The following is an 18,041-nucleotide window of genomic DNA, read 5'->3' on the forward strand; positions in this document are numbered from 1 at the left end:
ACCCACTATCAACATCCTGGGGGTTACCATTGACCAGAAACTGAACTGGAGCAGCCTCATAAATACTGTGGCTACAACAGCAGGTCAGAGGCTGGGAATTTTGTGTTGAGTAACACACCTCCTGACTCCCCAAAGCCTGTCCACCATCTGTAAGGCACTGGTCAGGAGTGTGATGGAACACTTTCCACTTGCCTGGATAAGCGCTGCTCCAACAACACAAGAAGGTTGAAACCATCCAGAACAAAGCAGTCTGCTTGATCAGCACCCAATCCACTACCTTAAATTGTCACTCCTTCCACCACCAATGCACAATGGCAGCAGTGTGCACCATATGCAGGATGCACTGCAACAACTCACCAAGACTCCTTCGGCAGCACCTTCCAAACTTGCGATCTCTTGTACTTAGAAGGATAAGGGCAGCAGACACGTGGGAACACCGTCATCTGCAAGTTCCCCTCCAAGCCACACACCATCCTGACTTGGAAATATATTGCCGTTCCTTCACTGATCGAAATCCTGGATCTTCCTCTCTTAACAGCACTATGGGTGTACCCACACCAGATAGGTTGCAGCAGTTCAAGAAGGCATCACACCACCACCACCTTTTCGAGGGCAATTAGGGATAGGCAACGAATGCTGGCTATGCCAGCGACACCCACATCCCATGAAACTAATAATAAAAAAAAATCCAAACATTTGCTGCCCGTATCCTAACTTGTGCAAAGTCCTGTTCACCCATCACCCCTTTGCATGCTGACTTACATTGTCTCCCAATTGCACAAAGCCTGATTTTAAAGCGCTCATCTCTGTTTTCAAATACCTCCGTGGCTTTGTCCTTATCTCTGTAACCATCTCCAGCCCTACAATCCTCCAAGATATCTGTGCTCCTCAAATTCAGGCCTTTTGCACAAACCAATTTTAATACTCCACCATTGGAGGCCGTGCCTTCAGCTACTGAGGCCCTAAGCTTTGGAATTCTCCCTAAATCTCTCATCATCTTTACCTCTCTTTCCTCCTTTAAGACAATCTTTAAAACATACCACTTTGACCAAGCTTTTGGTCACCTATCTTAATATGTCCTTATCTACTTGGTGACAAATTTTATTTGATAACACTCCTATGATGCGTTTTAGGTGGCTTTACTATGTTAACGGCGCTATATCAACGCAAGTTGTTGTTGTGGTGTCATATTACTCTGACAGACTGCACTACGGCATGGTTGAATATGGAGGGTTATAGGGCTGGTGGAGATTACAGACAGAGGGATGTCATGGGAATAGGAATAGAAAGGGGAAAAGCAGAAAATGCATTAAAAATAACTCCTATTAGGATAGGAGACATAATGACCTGATTTTGCAGTTAATAGTGAAGTAACGATGCTTGCCGTTCATTGTGCTTAAAGGTTGCCCACAGAATTTTAGTGGGCTTTTGCATGGCAACTTGCGGTTATTAGTGAACCATTTCAGCATGGTGCCCTCTACAAGGGCCCTCTGTGAACAGGGCAAGCAATAGTGTGGCTCTTCACCCAGTCATTTGAAGAATTCCTTACTGAGGCAAGCAGAGTCTAAACCAAGAAGTGTAAGTTAAAACCCTTCATTCATGTAAAATAATTTATAGAAATCAAAATAAAGGTAGGGAAATAAAGATGGAATTAAAAGAAAGAGCGAAAGAAACACCGAAAAAGTAAAACAAAAATGTTAAGTCACCAATAATAATTAAAATCTGAAGAAATGAAAGTCCATACTTGTAAAAGTACGTTTTCAGTTCCAGAGAGGTGGTTTGGTATTAACTAAAACTTATCATGCTGTTTAGAAATTCGCTTATACTTGAATGGACAAGCCATAACTTACTTTAGCGTGATTAGTGGGTATCTGGAGGGAAAGTACTGTAAATTCATGCCCTTCATATGTTTCAATGCTGAGTTTCTCGGTGGGATATCAGAATAGCAAAGCTTGTTGAGGAGCAGGGAAAATTGGACGCCAACTTCCCAATTTCCATGTTTAACTGCGCATGCCTGGACATTGGAAGTTGCTTATTTACTTCATAATAATGGTGAGTGGTGATAGCCACACCCTAATTCCTACTGCAAAATTTGAGCCAATAAATAGCTAATTTGCATTACTAAGTCTACTAATTAGGTAGGTCAGGGTGCCACCTCCTATGGGTGCTAATTTTCTATATCTGGTCAGTGTGGAACCACTCAAAAGGACAGATATGATAGCAGAACATTCTGAACTATGTCCAGTTGAGTTGTCAAATTTGGGGGCACATGGGGTGTTGGGGGGTTGCTGAATGGTCCAGTGAGTTAGCATATTGTCCTTTCACATCTGGAATACAGTCTGGAGCTGTATGGATAACATGTGAAATTAGTTTGTGCAGTTTTAATCCACGTTCTAATGGATTACAGAAGATAACTGGCTTTGCATTGGAAATCTCACAGGATGGGAAATGGCATATCACCCTAAGACAGTAGGGGGCACTCTTCTCTGGTTGGGGATGTGCATTATGCCACACACATAGACCACTGTCAGTTTCTTTGTTAAAATCCTTAATTTGTCACATTTTGAAGAACAACAACAAAGTGTAATGTATTGTTAGAAATTGGGATATCAGACAGTTAACCCCTTTTCCCAAATTCTGAAATGATTCAAAATGACAACCCTAATTGATGACAGTGGATATATTTTCTTCAGTATAAGTAAGACTTGACACATGCTAATGTCAGAGCAGTGATATCAAACCGCAGCAGTATTATCATTGCACTCTGGGTTAAAGCATGATCTCCACATAATCACTCCCTGGTCGCACCAGTCAATTGACACGTACACATGTCCCTCTGCCAGACCCATTCTTCTATGAGGGTCATCTGCAGGATGGTCCCAAACCTCCCCGATGTATTTCTTTCATTTCCTGCCCAGGGGAATCCTTTTATTCTTTCTTTTCGCAGCGAAGCCTATGGAGACTGATTTAACCCAATCATTACCTCGTTATTATTTGGACGGCCCAATTACAAAAGCTGTCATTGAACCGTTTACTTGCCCAAATGGGATGAAACTCTCCATGATTTCTGGCTTCCCACTTTCTGACACATCAGCTCGTAAACGTTCCAATGCTAGTGCCTGGCCAAAGCAAGGAAAACATTGGCACCCAGTTATTTTGTTTCAGCTCTAACTCCCATCAGGGCTTCTGAGATCCTGCAAAGGTATTTATCTGCTGGTTCCCACACAGCAAGCTAATGGTTTTCACACATTGCTAGATTTCTGCTGAAGTTTACTTTTTGACCATTTGGTTACTTTTGCACCTTTCAGGCCAATAAAACATTTAGTTAATGAAAGTCCAAACCACTGCTTCCTATCATGGCACCTTTCAATTGTGTTTACCCAGAGTGCATCACAGGTAGGATTAAAAATATATTTCAGTAGAAGCATCATCATATCACAACTAATGAAACCTCTAATTTACAATCAGTCAGCCATTGTTCTCGAGTTGTTTTTTGTTAATTAACAAAAAAACCCGATGTAGGGCTTTCCCAGGATTCTTAGTCTGTCAACATTCTTCGCCAGAAAAGTGGAATCGTTTATAAGGGAATAGGAGGCATTTGACAGGTACAACATGGTAGTCACTACCAATACAATAAATATAATATACACAGGTAAAAAGAACAGAATCATGTAGAACAATGTAATGCTTGTTCTGTAAGGGTGAATAACTAGTAGATTCAACATTGCCCCAGCTGCAGCATGAAAAGTGCAGTGGCAAGCAGTTTTAGATGTTTATGGGTACTGCTTATATAAAGTATTTTTGAAACCCATTTATTCAACTTGCAAAGTGATTTATAACCAAACACTGCATTTAAAAACGATTACCAATTTCAATGTGATGTGTTGTGTGCAATCTCTTTTTTTAAAAAACACTTCACTTTTTTTAGGAGGTGAATAGTCGACAGTATTATGAACAGAGTGCAGAAGCTCACCATAAAGCTTATGGAGGCAGCCAAGTTACCTCTGGTGGGACAATGGATATCACATCAGTTAGTCCTGCTATAACAGAAGCAGCCATTAATACATCAACCACGACCCTCAGCACAGAAAAAAATGATATTACTGGACAGGCTGGAAAGGTATGTCAACAAAGCATATAAAGAAAATGAATATTGAAAACACTATTCATTAAATATGGATGCACTTGTGGATGAAATGATGGACTTTTTAAAAATTGTATAATTTAATGTCTCTTCTAAAATATCATACTTTACTAAACATTTTTTAAGGAATTCTATTCAAAATATGCAAGGAGAGCTGGCATTTAATGGTTAAGTGTAAAAGTAAAATTCTAGCAATTATTATTAATAACATCACAAGAGGAGACTGGAGAACAGAACCTCAGAGAACAGTGTTGTATAGGAAACATTGGCATTAGACTTGCACTGCAATGAAAACAAAACTAAATGCCATGTATATTTTTGTCCCTCAGCAATTTACTCTATTCCCTTCCTTTCCTCCCAGAAAGCATTAACTTTTTGTTTGTGGGTATGTTTTCATGGGTACCTATTGTACTCGAGTACTTCATTCAAGAGGCCTTTGTTAAAGTATGTGTTGGCAGGCTGTTCAGTCACAAGAAAAATCACAGCCAATGTTGATGTCCGTATACATATTTCCAGTAGGAATGTAACATTTAAAAACAGGTTAGACATCAACATTTTGCATTTATATAATGCTTAATGTAGAAAAATGTTCCAAGATGCTTCACAGAGGTGTAATTGGACAAAAATGGATACTGAGCCAAAGAAGCAGTGACCAAAAGCTTGTCAAAGAACTAGGTTTTAAGGAGGCTGACAAAGGAGGAGCGGAAGGCAGAGAGAAGAAGGGGTTTGGAGAGATATCTCCTAAGATTGACCTAAACAGCTGAAGGTACAGCTGTCAGTGGTAGGGTGAAGGGAAGGGGATGCACAAGAGGCCAGAGTCTGAGGAACATAGAGTTATGGCAGTGTTGTAGGGCTGGAGGGGATTACAGAAATGGGTAGGAGTGATGCCATGAAGGGAATTAAAACGTGCATGAGAAATTTATATTTGAGGCATAGGGTGACCAGGAGGCAGTGCAGGCCAGTGAGGACAGGCTGAATGGGTGGATGGGACTTGGTGTGCGAAAGGATACAAGCATCAGAATTTTGGATCGACTGCTGTTTACAGTGTCAAGGCCAGCTAGGATAGCATTGAAATTGTCGAGTCAGGAGGTGATAAATGCGTGGATGAGAGTTTCAGCAGCAAATGTTTCACCAAAACATTTTTCAATTACTGGAATATTGAATATTGTACCATAGCATGCATTATTGTGTTAGTTTGCTTTATGAATCATCTATCTCGAATATTTCTTCTTTTAATTCAAACCAAAACAATTGGCTTTCTAAAGATGAATTCCCCAAATAATCCAATAAAACCTGGAAACATTAAGATTAGCACACTGCAGTTCTGTTACAATGCTCAAGGCTACTTTCCTGTTTGGTAAGTGCATGGGTACTTATACTGCTGACAAAGTGAAGGAAAAAAGCCATGTGAGACACTCTGTCACATTTAGCTAAAAGTATTAGAGATCTGAAAGGGACTGGAAACATTGGACTCCATTTTGCTGTCAGTGTGATGAATCACAGTGTCAAACCTAGAAACAGACCAAAAGACAATTGTAAGCATAACTTAAAATTATTACTGGGGAACAAAGCAGGAAAAGAAAACGTCAAAAGTCTTAAGTATCTGCAACGAAAAACTAAAATATTTATCTTTATTTACTCAAGTAAGTAAATTTAAAGCGATTCATCAAAATCCATGTAGTCGCTGATTCATCAGGATTTGTGCTGGAGTAGGGAATTTCTGACTAATTAAAGAAATCGTGCACAACTCTTGTTTAATTTGATCTCTCTCCCTTATTTCAACATAAGACATGTAGGATCATGCTTTGCAGTCTTGGCCAATACTTTGCAAGACAATAACATTTGGATGTTATAGAAATGGTTTAAACTTAACTCTGTGCTGCTACTGATCTATTGCACAGAGTAATTTTGCTATTTAACAGATTGTTTTACTTTCTTGATAATCAGCATGGAATTCTGATTTCCATGTCATTGCTTTACATCACATGAGAACAATTCTAGAACAAGCCATTTATTTTTTACATCGGGTATTCAGTTTTGCTGGGAAGTTAGTTGGTGCAGGACAGCATTTTTACGATGATTACAATGTATGAAAGGCACTTACACTTTGTGATTTCTGAAAATAACATTAGCCAAAACTACCCATTTAGATATCAGATCATCAATTTTGCTCATCCAGCATCATCAGATAATTTCTTTTGCATCTCTGATATCCCACAGCTATTGTTCTTCATTACTGATGGCCTTCCCACTCGCATCGAAAGCTGATCTCGATGGGCTGCAGATAAATTTATGACCAAATGAAAGGAGAAAGGTGTCTTGTATAACCTGTAGAAGATTGGTCAAATAATTGCAGATGTACAGTTATAAGGATTTTATTTTAAGCTTGTATGTGCACAAGTAATTTTGCTTGAGTTGGCATATACATCTTGAATATTTTCATCTGTCATTTTTTAATTTCTGGAATAAGAGGCCAAATAATTCCTAAGCACAGAAAATATTAATGAGTTCCTCAACAATTTTTTATGAGTTTATAAAAAAAGACTGACTGTGCTGTTACGCAATTATGTAAATGTTGTCTCTATTTCCTTTGTGCAATTTTCTGCCTACCGCTCCTTAAGATACTCATTCCTGCTTGAAGTTGCAGAGACACACCAGCAGCCTAAGAGGGCTTTCTTCATGTATGAACCTAGATGATGTGTCAGCAGTGGAACTTTTTGAGTGTAAAACTTGGTGTAGCCTTTATTTTTATGGTTTTAATTTTTAAATGGGAAAACCAATTAGCATCTTGATTTTTGGTATTTATACACAATGAATATATCTACAAAATTTAGCTGCTGTTGTCAAACACACACAGTAAAAAAAAAAATAGCAACATCCAAATAAGTACCAAGATAAATCGCTTAGTTTCACTAATTTGGAGTAATTTGGTTTTTAAAAATTTTTTTTGTACTTTTTATAGTAGATTGCAGAAAGAAATTTGAGAGTAGGTGACGTATACGGGACTGAAAAAGATTGTAATTTGCATTTTACATCGGAAAATGATTGTGATTTGGAATTCAGAAAAGAGTCACATAAAACCAATAAGTGATAATTAGCCCTCTTTACTTCCCCCCCCCCCCCCATCCCGAGATAAATCATCATGATCACTGATTTACATTTTTTTTAAACACACACTAACTGTTACGAGATTGCTCCTGTTTCTTTTGTAAAATATGTTTTAAGAACTTCTATTTGAATTATGGACATTGAGTCATCTGGAGATTACTGAACTTTGTTTTCTTAAAAAAGGATAATCAACAGAAGGTTTAGCTAGAAACAAGTCTTACTGGAAGGCATCTGTTTTCAAGTAAAAACAGCAGGGGTTGTTTTGGGTTGCAAAGGAGTGACGAGCCAAGATTTATGCTTTTCATGCAACTTGCTGCTGAACAATTTTAGTTTCAGTTTGAACTGTTTAAAAAAGCCAGTTGGTGTTTGGCCTGAAAACAGAAAAAGAGTTGCTGTGTGCCTGCCAGGAGTAGACAGCTGATATCGTTTTGTCTTTGAAGAATCCCTTTGCATCTTTGAAGAATTCCTGTATCAAGTGTTTACTATTTCCTCCAGTATTTGAAGAAACCTTTATTGCTACATTGCTGCTATCAGACCTAAGAAGATCCTTTTTGCTGCTTCCTCCTGTAAAGCCTGACTGGAGCGTTCTATGCTGCATCTATTGGAAAGCCTACCCAGACTGATCATCAACATCACCTGGAAAGAACTGTTCCCGGAAGATCCGATTGACAACCGCCTATTCACCTTTGAGACACCTCGCCAAAACCAAGGATTTCCTTCCATACCTTCTTTTCAGCATGTTTTTTTTATTCCTTCTATTTCTTTGTAACAGTTGTAAACGAAAATCCCTTTTATTCCCCCAGTTAACCAGTATGTGTGCACGTGTGAGGACGAGGATAAGGGGCTTTAATATTTCAATTTGCATGTATGTTTACTTCCTTATTGGTTAAAACTTGGTTTATAATAAATGGATAATTTTTGGTTGTTTATTAAAGAAACCTGGTTGGTGTGCTTTATTCTGGGGAAAAATCTGATTGACTGTTTTGGTAAGTGGGAAAATTTAAATATGTGTTGTGACCTGTGGAGAAGTGGGACTGAATTAACAGTGCACTCCTCCCACCTACTGACCAACAAACTTATAGTATACATCTTTTTAATGGCTTGTACTAGTTTTCCATTTTTAAAAAATCTTATTTATCTCTTCACTGAAGAAGTTTGCTTTCATTCCCCTCAATGTGTCACATTGTCTCACAACTAATAGTCTAAAAAAAGAATGTTTACTCTAAAATGTTTTGACAAACTTCCAAATCTAAGCCTTGTTATCTTTTTATATTTTTAATATCATGACTTTTTCATTAGGCATTCAGTTTTTTTTAAAGTAGTGCTTTCCTAATGGCCGTGCATATGTGGAATAAAATGAATGTGAAGGCAAATGTAAAATTAAAAATAAATAGAGTGGTCATTGACGATAATAAAATCTTGTCTTTAAAATTATTCAAATTACATGCCTCAGTCTGGTTGGTGGATTATGTTGGACATTCTCATGTCATTTTATTAAGTGTTTTGCATCTATTAGATTGACACACTAGAAATATAAGGAGCTCTCCGAAGGGAATTCTAATACACGTCTGATATATATATTAGCTAAAAAGTTAAAAGATGAAAAATTGCCAAGATATCAAATTCCAGAAGTAGATATTAAAAAATGCGACTCAAAATTGTTAGTCTTATTTAAAACAATAACATTCAAAATATCCATTGTTTACTATCTTTTTAAAAGGATAGCAGTCTGAGCAATGGGATTATGGTTGGTGCAGAAGAGACTATGGGTTCTACATCAGCAGTGGGACATCAGACTCTGGTACTTATGGACCCAGATGGGGAAAATGGAGAGCTTGTTTACAATGATACTGCAAACCTAATGGCAGATCAGGTAAATTTAAATGCATTTAACTTTTATGTTTATCATATCTTTATTGTGTGGTTTACTAAATTGGCCAAATTTTCAATTGGATTGTTAAAGATGGTGTTCACATTAATTATGATTTTCTTTTAATGTCTCAATGAGTAGATGAGCCATGTAAACCAGGAAGGTCCCAGGTTTAGTATCCAGTTTGCTGTGTGGTCTCTGCTGACAAAGCAGCGTTAGATTTGCCAAGCCTTCTCATTAGCTTGGGAGTTTCCTGGAATGGGACATAGATCTTCCAGGCACTGCTGCAAGTAGCCCAGGTGATCTTCACACTTTGTTTCCCACTGCAACATTGCTACCCCACACACAATGGCATAACCACTCTTTTCACCCCCCCCCCCCCCCACCCCACCCCCCTCCGCAGAACAGCCTCTGGCTTTGTGATGTCACCATGCCACTGCTGCAGAGAACTGGGACTAGCTGGTGTGCTTGGAGTAATCAGGAGCCAGTGGAACGGGGTCAAAGGAACGGGGAGAGGGTGAAGCTTCCAATTCAGTGACTGCCATTTTTATACAGAATACTATACATGCTAGAGTAAGTTTTATAGATGAGATGTTATAGTGTGAGAGTCAGCAGGGCTAGAAAAGCAAATTCAGTAAATGTGGGGACAAAACAGCTCGTCATTAACTCTAAAAGATCGTTGGCAAATATACGTGAACAACATTGGAGGGAATTTTATGCTGGCAGTGGGGATCTCGCTGTTCGGTGAAACCGATGCTGAGATCCCCGCCTCACCTCTTTTCCGGAAGGCCCACCGAATTTAGTGCCAATAGGCACTTAAGTGGACAGCGGTGGGCCTTCCATAGGATTTAGGACCTCATCGCCGCAAGTCCCGCCCTTGGAGAGCTGCCGCCAATCAGAGCTGCAGCGCTACTGCGGAGGTGGTGGCTGCTGCTGGAGATGACTATCCTGGAGGCCGAGAATCATTGAATCCAGGCCTCAGTTAGGTCAGGGCAAGGGGGGTCTCGCGCGGTGGAGGTGGCAGGGGAGGGGGTCAGTAGCATGGGCAGTGGGTGGCCCTCAGCAACCCCCCCACCCCCCACCTTTCCCAATGCTGTGTCCCTTATTCAGGTACTAGGTGTGTTGGAAAAAGGGAACACCTCTCCCCCACCCCAGAGATGTGAAGCACTCTGCACGGTTATTCGTGCCGTGCTTCCTGTGCGGCGTCAGGGCCACCCACTGCATGGGTAATTGCAGCTGCAGTAGGAAGATGCCTTTAACTGGGGGTTAATTACCCAATTAAGGGTCTCAATTGGCAGTGGGGCAGGAAGACCATTCACAGGCCCTTCTGCCCCGGACTAAATTTTGGCAGAGGCGGGATGGTGGCAGGGACCCGATTTTATGCTCTCCCCACCTCCAAATCCACTGCGGGCAAGAGCATAAAATTCCCCCCATTATGTTTAAAATGCTGTATGTGTCTTTCCATTGAGAGTCATTAAAACCTGAGTTAGCAGTACTGATCTTTTGTAAGTCAGGCTCCCATTTTGCTACCCTCAGAATTGCCCTGCTTTTGGTTTAGGCAACTAAGTTACAATAAAAATCCTAAAATTGCCTTGCTTCTGCTATCTGTAACTTTAAGAAACGTGTTTGGATCCTTCAGTATTTGAAGTAATGGCACTGAGCACTTTTCTGGAACAATTCCACCTATAAGAGAGATAATCAGTCACCTTCTGATGTAAGGCTTTGACATTCACTCACTGCCTGGTTTGAAACAACAATGAGTCAGCATGGGCATTATTTAACGCAGATAGCATTTCATTGTGCTGTAAGAACAGACCTGGATTAAATGGAATATGAGTGGAGCAGTCTAGACTGCTGCTGCATTTCCCTGTAGGTTATGGCTCTTTTAACATGTAGACTGAGATGAAACATTGCTATTACACTTTTTCTGAATGCATCAGTCCTACAGGACAGACCAAATGCCCTCTGCTTTTAAAGCAACCCTAGCACCACAATCAACATTCAGATAAAATGCACTAATATTTAAATAATCATGAGAAACATAATTGATTATTTTCCAACAGTACCTTGATAGCTGTACAAGTTTGTAATCCTACATTAAGTTTTATTTTTAATTCTCCTTTTACCACACCTTCCTCATTTTTTTCACCCTTCATTTTTGGTCAACCTGTATCTGAAATGATTTACGAAGAAAATGGGTATGCTGTTCTGCCCCCAGTCCCTCCTCTATGGGGAACGGATTAGCCTCCATTTCATACCTCACCATACAACATGGTTGAAATCAGGAACTCACAATGTGATTATTCACAGTTACACAGCTGCATCCTACTCCTAGCAGACCACAGAGCCTGTGGCCTCCATGTGTACATTTCTGCTTCTTTTGGTTTGATGCAACTGTGAACCATAATATTGATTGCTTCATAACGTAAAAGTGGTTAAGTCCTCATTGTTGTTTTTTCCCACCCCGGGGAGATTTTGTTCAGATCAACAGTACCACTTTTTCAGACCCAGAATTTGCTGGTATGGATAATCTCGTAGTCAGCACTGAGTTTGGTATTTTCCGTACTGCTTCAGCTCCAATTAATTTTGCGCTGTAATTTGCTGGAAGTGTGAAAATAATTGTGTGGCAAAGTCATTGAGGACGTTGGTGAATGACAGGATCAATAGTCTATTCTTGGCCAATGAAATTTAATGATTTGAATGATTAGCAAAGCTCCAAAGTGGTGGTTTGGACATATTATTTAAACAAAATTTTTCATTGACGTGCGTGCAGCAAGATGTGTAGTCCTAAAATGTTTGCCTCTGTAACATGAGATATAAAGATATAAATAAGACAGCCTTCTGCTCGAGCCTCAAATTGAGTTTAATTAATGAAATTCAGGAATCAACAGCAGTTGTTGCCTACACGTGAGAGCTATATCGTTTTTTTTTGTTCATGGGATCTGGAGTACTGCGTAATTTTGGTCTCTTATTTGAAAAAGGATATAATTGCATTAGAAACAGCTCAGTGAAGGTTCACTCGACTCATTCCAGGGATGAAGGGCTTACCTTATGAAGAAAGGTTGAACAGGTTGGGCCTATACCTGTTGGAGTTTAGAAGAATGAGAGGTGACCTTGTTGAAACATATAAGATCCTGAGGGGGCTTGATAGAGTGGATACCAAGATGATCTTTCCTCTTGTGGTAGAGACTAGAACTAGAGGGCACAGTTTAAGAATAAGAGGTCTCCCTTCTAAGACTGAGATGAGAATTTTTTTCACTGAGGGTTGTTAGTCTGTGAAATTCTCTTCCCCAGAAAGCTGTAGAGGCTGGGTCATTGAATTGATTCAAGGCTGAGTTAGATAGATTTTAGATAGACAAGGGCGTCTAGGGTTATGGGAACGCAGACAGGAAGGTGAAGTTGAGACCACAACCAGTTCAGCCATGATCTTATCGAATGGCAGAGTAGACTTGAAGGGCCAAATGGCCTACTTCTTCTCCTAAGTCCTATGTTCCTGGGTTGTGAGTGTTGCTAGCAAGGCCAGCATTTACTGCCCATCCCTAATTGCCCTTCACAGGTGGAGGTGAGTCACTGCCTTGAACTGCTGCAGTCCATGTGGTGTAGGTACACCCACAATGCTGTTAGGGAGGGAGTTATTCAACTTTTCTTTACTGATTTGATACAACTGAGAGACTTGCTAGGCTATTTCAGAGGGCAGTGTAGAGTGAACCACATTGCTGTGGGTCTGGAGTCACATGTAGGCCAGACCAGATAAGGATGGCAGATTTCCTTCTCTGAGGGACATTAGTGAACCAGATGAGTTTTTAAGACAATCTGGTGGTTTCATGGTCATCATTATTGAGATTAGCTTTTCATTCCAGATTTATTAATTAATTGAATTTAAAATGCCCAAAATCAAATTCCTCTCTGCTTGCCAGAAACATTTCTTGTCTTGCCAGCCAGTCACAAGCCTATGTATTCTCAATTAGTGACATTCACGTCCAGTAAAGTACTTTCTAATCTGTGCTTTTTTGTTTCCTTTTAGTTCTATCAATTAGTTATATTCCCTAATGCAATTGTTTTCTCTGAGAAGGATTTACTTACTTTTATAATTTCCCCATTTTAACTTTCATACTGGTTGCTTGCTTTATGGCAGAACAATTATTAATTACTAATTGGTTTAAAAGTGGAAACATAAATTACCCCATTAACAGGGTCCTTATACTGTGAAATAGCATCTTTTACAGTGCAAATGCAGCAATTTCTTGACAATTGGGAGGTTGAGAGCAAGCTCCCCTGACAGCTGAACGCTGTCAACATTAGAGCAGTGCAAATCCTTCAGCCATTTTTGGTGATTCTCAACTGATGCTATATCTTCTTTGCCACAGGTTGCTTTTTAATGCATTAATAATGGTGTTTACCATGAACCCGTCTTTATTTTTGTAGCAAAATATCTGTCACTGAAATGCCTGTCAGCTGCTTTCTTTGATAAATGTTAAGTGAGAGCAAATTTAATAAGCCCTTTAAATTATAATCATCTTTAACTTACTTTTTAAATGTTTATATACTGGTCGTAGTTATATAATCTGATAGTGTTTTTGACATTAAGTGAATGATATTGGAACTATAATTCTATTCTAGGCATCTTTCACAATCAAAGGGATATCAGCATTTTGTATCCGCTACTCTGAAGACAGCTGTCCCTGAAACAGTCTGTAAGCAGAGATTACAACTTTTTTTTAAACATGAATATGCGAAAGTGAGAGAGAGAGGGGAGCAAGTATTATATTTGCATACTGGTTTCTGCTAGTTGGTAATTAATTGGTGTTCTACCAAAATCTTCACTAGAACGATCCTTTCAGATTTTGGTAAAGTAGCAAAATCCAAGATCACAACCTTCTTCCAGCCCTTCATATTATGTGCTTTTTAGAAATTGAATAGAAATATATATTTCTAACAATGTTTCAGAGTGATGAAGCTTTGGATCAGAATTTGCTAATAGAAAAACAACTACTAGAGCTACACCAACAGAATCAGCAGCTTCGAGTAGAGAAAGCAGAAACAGAGCGCAGGCTACAAATGGAAATCCAACAGCTAAAGGACCAGGTGTGTAACACAAACAACCATCAGTGAGTGCTAACCTATTTCTAGTATGATGTGTCTCAGAAGCTTTGGCAATGCTCATAGACATGAAGAAAATCTTACTGATTTTATTTAACTGTCAGGGGAGATGCAGATCTGGGACAGTTTCTGTAACTTCTGACAAGTTATTTTCTTTATTTACAATTTATATAAGAAAGATGACAAATTTTGGAAATCAGAAACAGAAAATACTGGAAATTATGACAACTAATTTAGCAGTACTCAGGCATTATGCATACTGTGAACAGAAGGACATAAAGGAATTGAGGATGCCCAGAAGTTTTAGACATTTTGCAAGCTTCAAAACTGCAAGACTTGATCTCATATTAAGTGACCATTTATTACAAAAAAAAGTCTAAAACATCAGATTGTAGTACTCATTATGTTAGCTGGTCATTAATGGCAAAAACAAACAAGCATTCTCCTGTTTTTCATTTTGATTGCACCCTGTATTTTGTTCTCTGTACTCTCTATTCTAGCTTCAGTGGCAATGCCAATAAGTTAATAGTTAAAAAAAATTGACCAATGTGCCTCGAGTTAGTTTCCAATTTACTCTTTTTGCACAAAAAAGGTTTCTGTAACTTTCTGAAAAGCTGTTCATGTAAATTGCTTTAGATTGCAGGTCTTATGGAGGCCAATTGGCAAATGGGCGAAGAACTAAAGCAATATAAATGTTCCGAAGATGTTGAGAACAAAATAAATCAAATGGTGATTATAAAATATTTTTTGTTTGTTTGTATTATCTATGTATATAAATACACTGTGCCCAGAATTTGCGATGAGAATAATGGTGTGGGTATTAGTATGCACATGTGCAGTTAAACACAGAAATCGCTGGCAGAGATACCCTACTCCTCCAAATGGTGTACTTTACAGTCCTTAGATACTGCATTGAAATAAATGCAACAGTGTGCCCACAAGTTCCACACAAAATTGCCTGAAAAAGTTAGGGCTGGTGCATTCAGGAGTAAGTGAGTTTTTAACAACATGATAATTACTGCTGAACAACCTTGCTGACCCCGCAAAAATAATTTTACAAATGTGGCATTTCATTTCCTCAGAAGAAAATTAGTCATAGTCATAGAGTCATTATAGCACAGAAGGAGGCCATTCAGCCCATCAAGTCCATGCCAGCTCTCTGTAGAACAATCAGTCGGTCCCATTCCCCTGTCCTATTCCAAAAGCACCGCAAGCCTATTTCCCTCGAATGCCTATCCAATTTTCTTTTGAAATCATTAATTGTCTCCACTTCCACCATCCTCGTAGGCAGTGAGTTCCCAGTCATTACAACTCGTTGCATAAAAAAAGTTCTTCCTCATATCCCCCCTATAACTCTTGCCCAAAACCTTAAATCTGTGTTCCTTAGTCTTTGTACCATCAGCTAATGGGAACAGCTTTTCTTTGTTTACATTATTTAAACCTGTCATAATCTTGTACACCTCTATCAAATCTCCCCTCATTCATCTTTGCTCCAAGGAGAACAATCCCAGCTTCTGCAGCCTAACCTTGTAGATAAAATCCCTCATTCCTGGAACGATTCTGGGAAATCTCCTCTGCACACTCTTAAGGACCCTCAGTGGTGATCAGAACTGAATGTAATACTCTAGTTGTGGCCTAACCAGAGTTTGATAAAGGTTCAGCGTAACCTCCCTACTTTTGTACTCAATACCTCAATTTATGAAGCCCAAGATCCTATACGCATTGCTAATTCTTCTCTCAAAATGTCTTGCTGTCTTCAAGGATCTGTGCACCTGGACCCCAAGGTCCCTCTGTCTCTGCACGTTCATTATAAGATCATACGAAATAGGAGGAGAAGTAGGCCATTCGGACCTTCAAGCCTTTCCGCCATTCAATAATATGGCTGATCTGATTGTGGCCTTAACTCCACTTTCCTGCCTGCCCCCATAACCCTCAACTTCCTTGTAGATAAAAAAAAAAAATCCATCTGACTCAGCCTTGAATATATTCAACGACCCAGCTGCCACTGCACTATGGGGAAGAGAATTCCAAAGATTAACAACCCTCTGAGAAAAGAAATACCTCTTCATAGCCATCTTAAATGGGAGACCCCTTACTCTGAAACTGTGCCCCCTAGTTCTAGATTCCCCCATGAAGGGAAACATCCTCTCACCATTTACCCTGTCAAGCCCCCTCAGAATCTTATATGTTTCAATAAAATCCGCTCTCATTCTTCAAAACTGCAATAAGTATAGGCTCAATCTGCTTAACCTTTCCTCGTAAGACAACCCCTTCATCCCAGGAATCAGCCTAGTGAACCTTCTCTAAACTGCTTCCATTGCGAGTATATCTTTCCTTATGTAAGGAGACCAAAACTGTATGCAGTACTCTAGGTGCAGTCTCACCAATGCCCTGTACCCGCTGTAGCAAGACTTCCCTATCTTTATACTCCATACCCCTTGCAATAAAGGCCAACATTCCATTTGCCTTCCTAATTACTTGCTGTACTTGCATGCTAACTTTTTGTGATTCACGTACAAGGACATCCAGATCCCTCTGTAGCGCAGCATTCTGCAGTCACTCCATGTAAATAATATTCTGCTTTTCTATTCTTCCGGCCAAAGTGGACAACCTCACATTTTTCCACATTATACTCCTTCTGCCACATTTTTGCTCACTCACTTAACCTATCTATATCCCTTTGCAGGCTCTTTGTGTCATCTTCACAACTTGCTTTCCTACCTATCTTTGCATCATCAACAAATACACTTGGTTCCTTCATCCATGTTATTAACATAGATCATAAATAGTTGAGGCCCTGTCACTGATCCCTGTGGCACTCCACTAGTTACAGTTTGCCAACCTGAAAATTCCCCATTCATCCAGAATCTGTTTCCTGTTAGTTAGCCAATCCTCTATCCATGTTAATATATTACCCCCAACACCATGAGCTCTTATCTTTTGTAGTAGCCTTTTATATGGTGCCTTATTGAATTCCTTTTGGAAATTCAAATACAGTACATCTGCTGGTTCCCCTTTATCTACCCTCCTCGTTACATCCTCAAAGAACTCTTAATAAATATGTCAAACATGATTTCCCTTTCATAAAACCATGTTGACTCTGCTTGATTGCATTATGATTTTCTAAATGTCTTGCTACTACTTCCTTAATGATGGATTTCAGCATTTTCCCAATGACAGATGTAGGCTAACTAGCCTACAGTTTCATGCTTTCTGTCTCCCTCCTTTCTTGAATAGGGGTGTTACATTTGCAATTTTCTAATCTGCTGTGACCTTTCCAGAATCTAGGGAACTTTGGAAGATTACAACCAATTGTGCCATTCGGTCTGTATTGCCTCACCCTATCTCTTTTGCCAAAATGCATCAACTCACAATTCTCTATTAAATTCTGTCTGCCACTTAGCTGCCCATTCTGCTAGCCCATGTACGCCTGTTGCAGTCAATTTGTATCAGTGCCAGACCTCTAAGTTTGGTATCATCGACAAAGTTTGAAATTTTACGCTCTGTTCCAATATCCAAATCACATCAAAAAAGCAGTGGTCCTAGCATTGACCCTTGGCGAACACCACTGTTTACCATCCTCCAGTCTGGAAAAAAAAAATTAACCATAACTTGCTGTTTTCTGTTATAAGCCAATTTATTATCCAAGTTGATACTGACTCTGCTATTCTACGAGCCTCAATTTTGTTAACCAGCCTAATGTAATCTCCTCTAGCCCTACAACCCTCTGAGAGATCTGCACTTCTCCAGTTCTGGCATCTCGAGCATCCCTGATTTCAATTGCTCCACAATTGACAGTCATGCCTTCAGCTGCCAAGG

At 39.5% G+C, this 18,041-nt stretch overlaps 1 protein-coding gene across 3 annotated transcripts in view; it reads left to right on the top strand.

Moving 5' to 3' along the window:
- Positions 1–18,041, top strand: part of zgc:193801 (uncharacterized protein LOC564476 homolog) — an 88,804-nt gene that overhangs the window by 57,811 nt on the left and 12,952 nt on the right. For all 3 annotated transcript variants that reach the window (XM_068054879.1, XM_068054881.1, XM_068054880.1), the window contains exons 4-7: positions 3,929–4,120; positions 8,973–9,125; positions 14,070–14,207; positions 14,859–14,951. In XM_068054879.1, coding sequence (XP_067910980.1) covers positions 3,929–4,120; positions 8,973–9,125; positions 14,070–14,207; positions 14,859–14,951 — 576 coding nt within the window. The remainder of the gene's footprint in view (positions 1–3,928; positions 4,121–8,972; positions 9,126–14,069; positions 14,208–14,858; positions 14,952–18,041) is intronic.

The sequence above is a fragment of the Heterodontus francisci genome, chromosome 23 (assembly GCF_036365525.1).
Source record: "Heterodontus francisci isolate sHetFra1 chromosome 23, sHetFra1.hap1, whole genome shotgun sequence".
In the NCBI taxonomy this organism is placed as follows: domain Eukaryota; kingdom Metazoa; phylum Chordata; class Chondrichthyes; order Heterodontiformes; family Heterodontidae; genus Heterodontus; species Heterodontus francisci.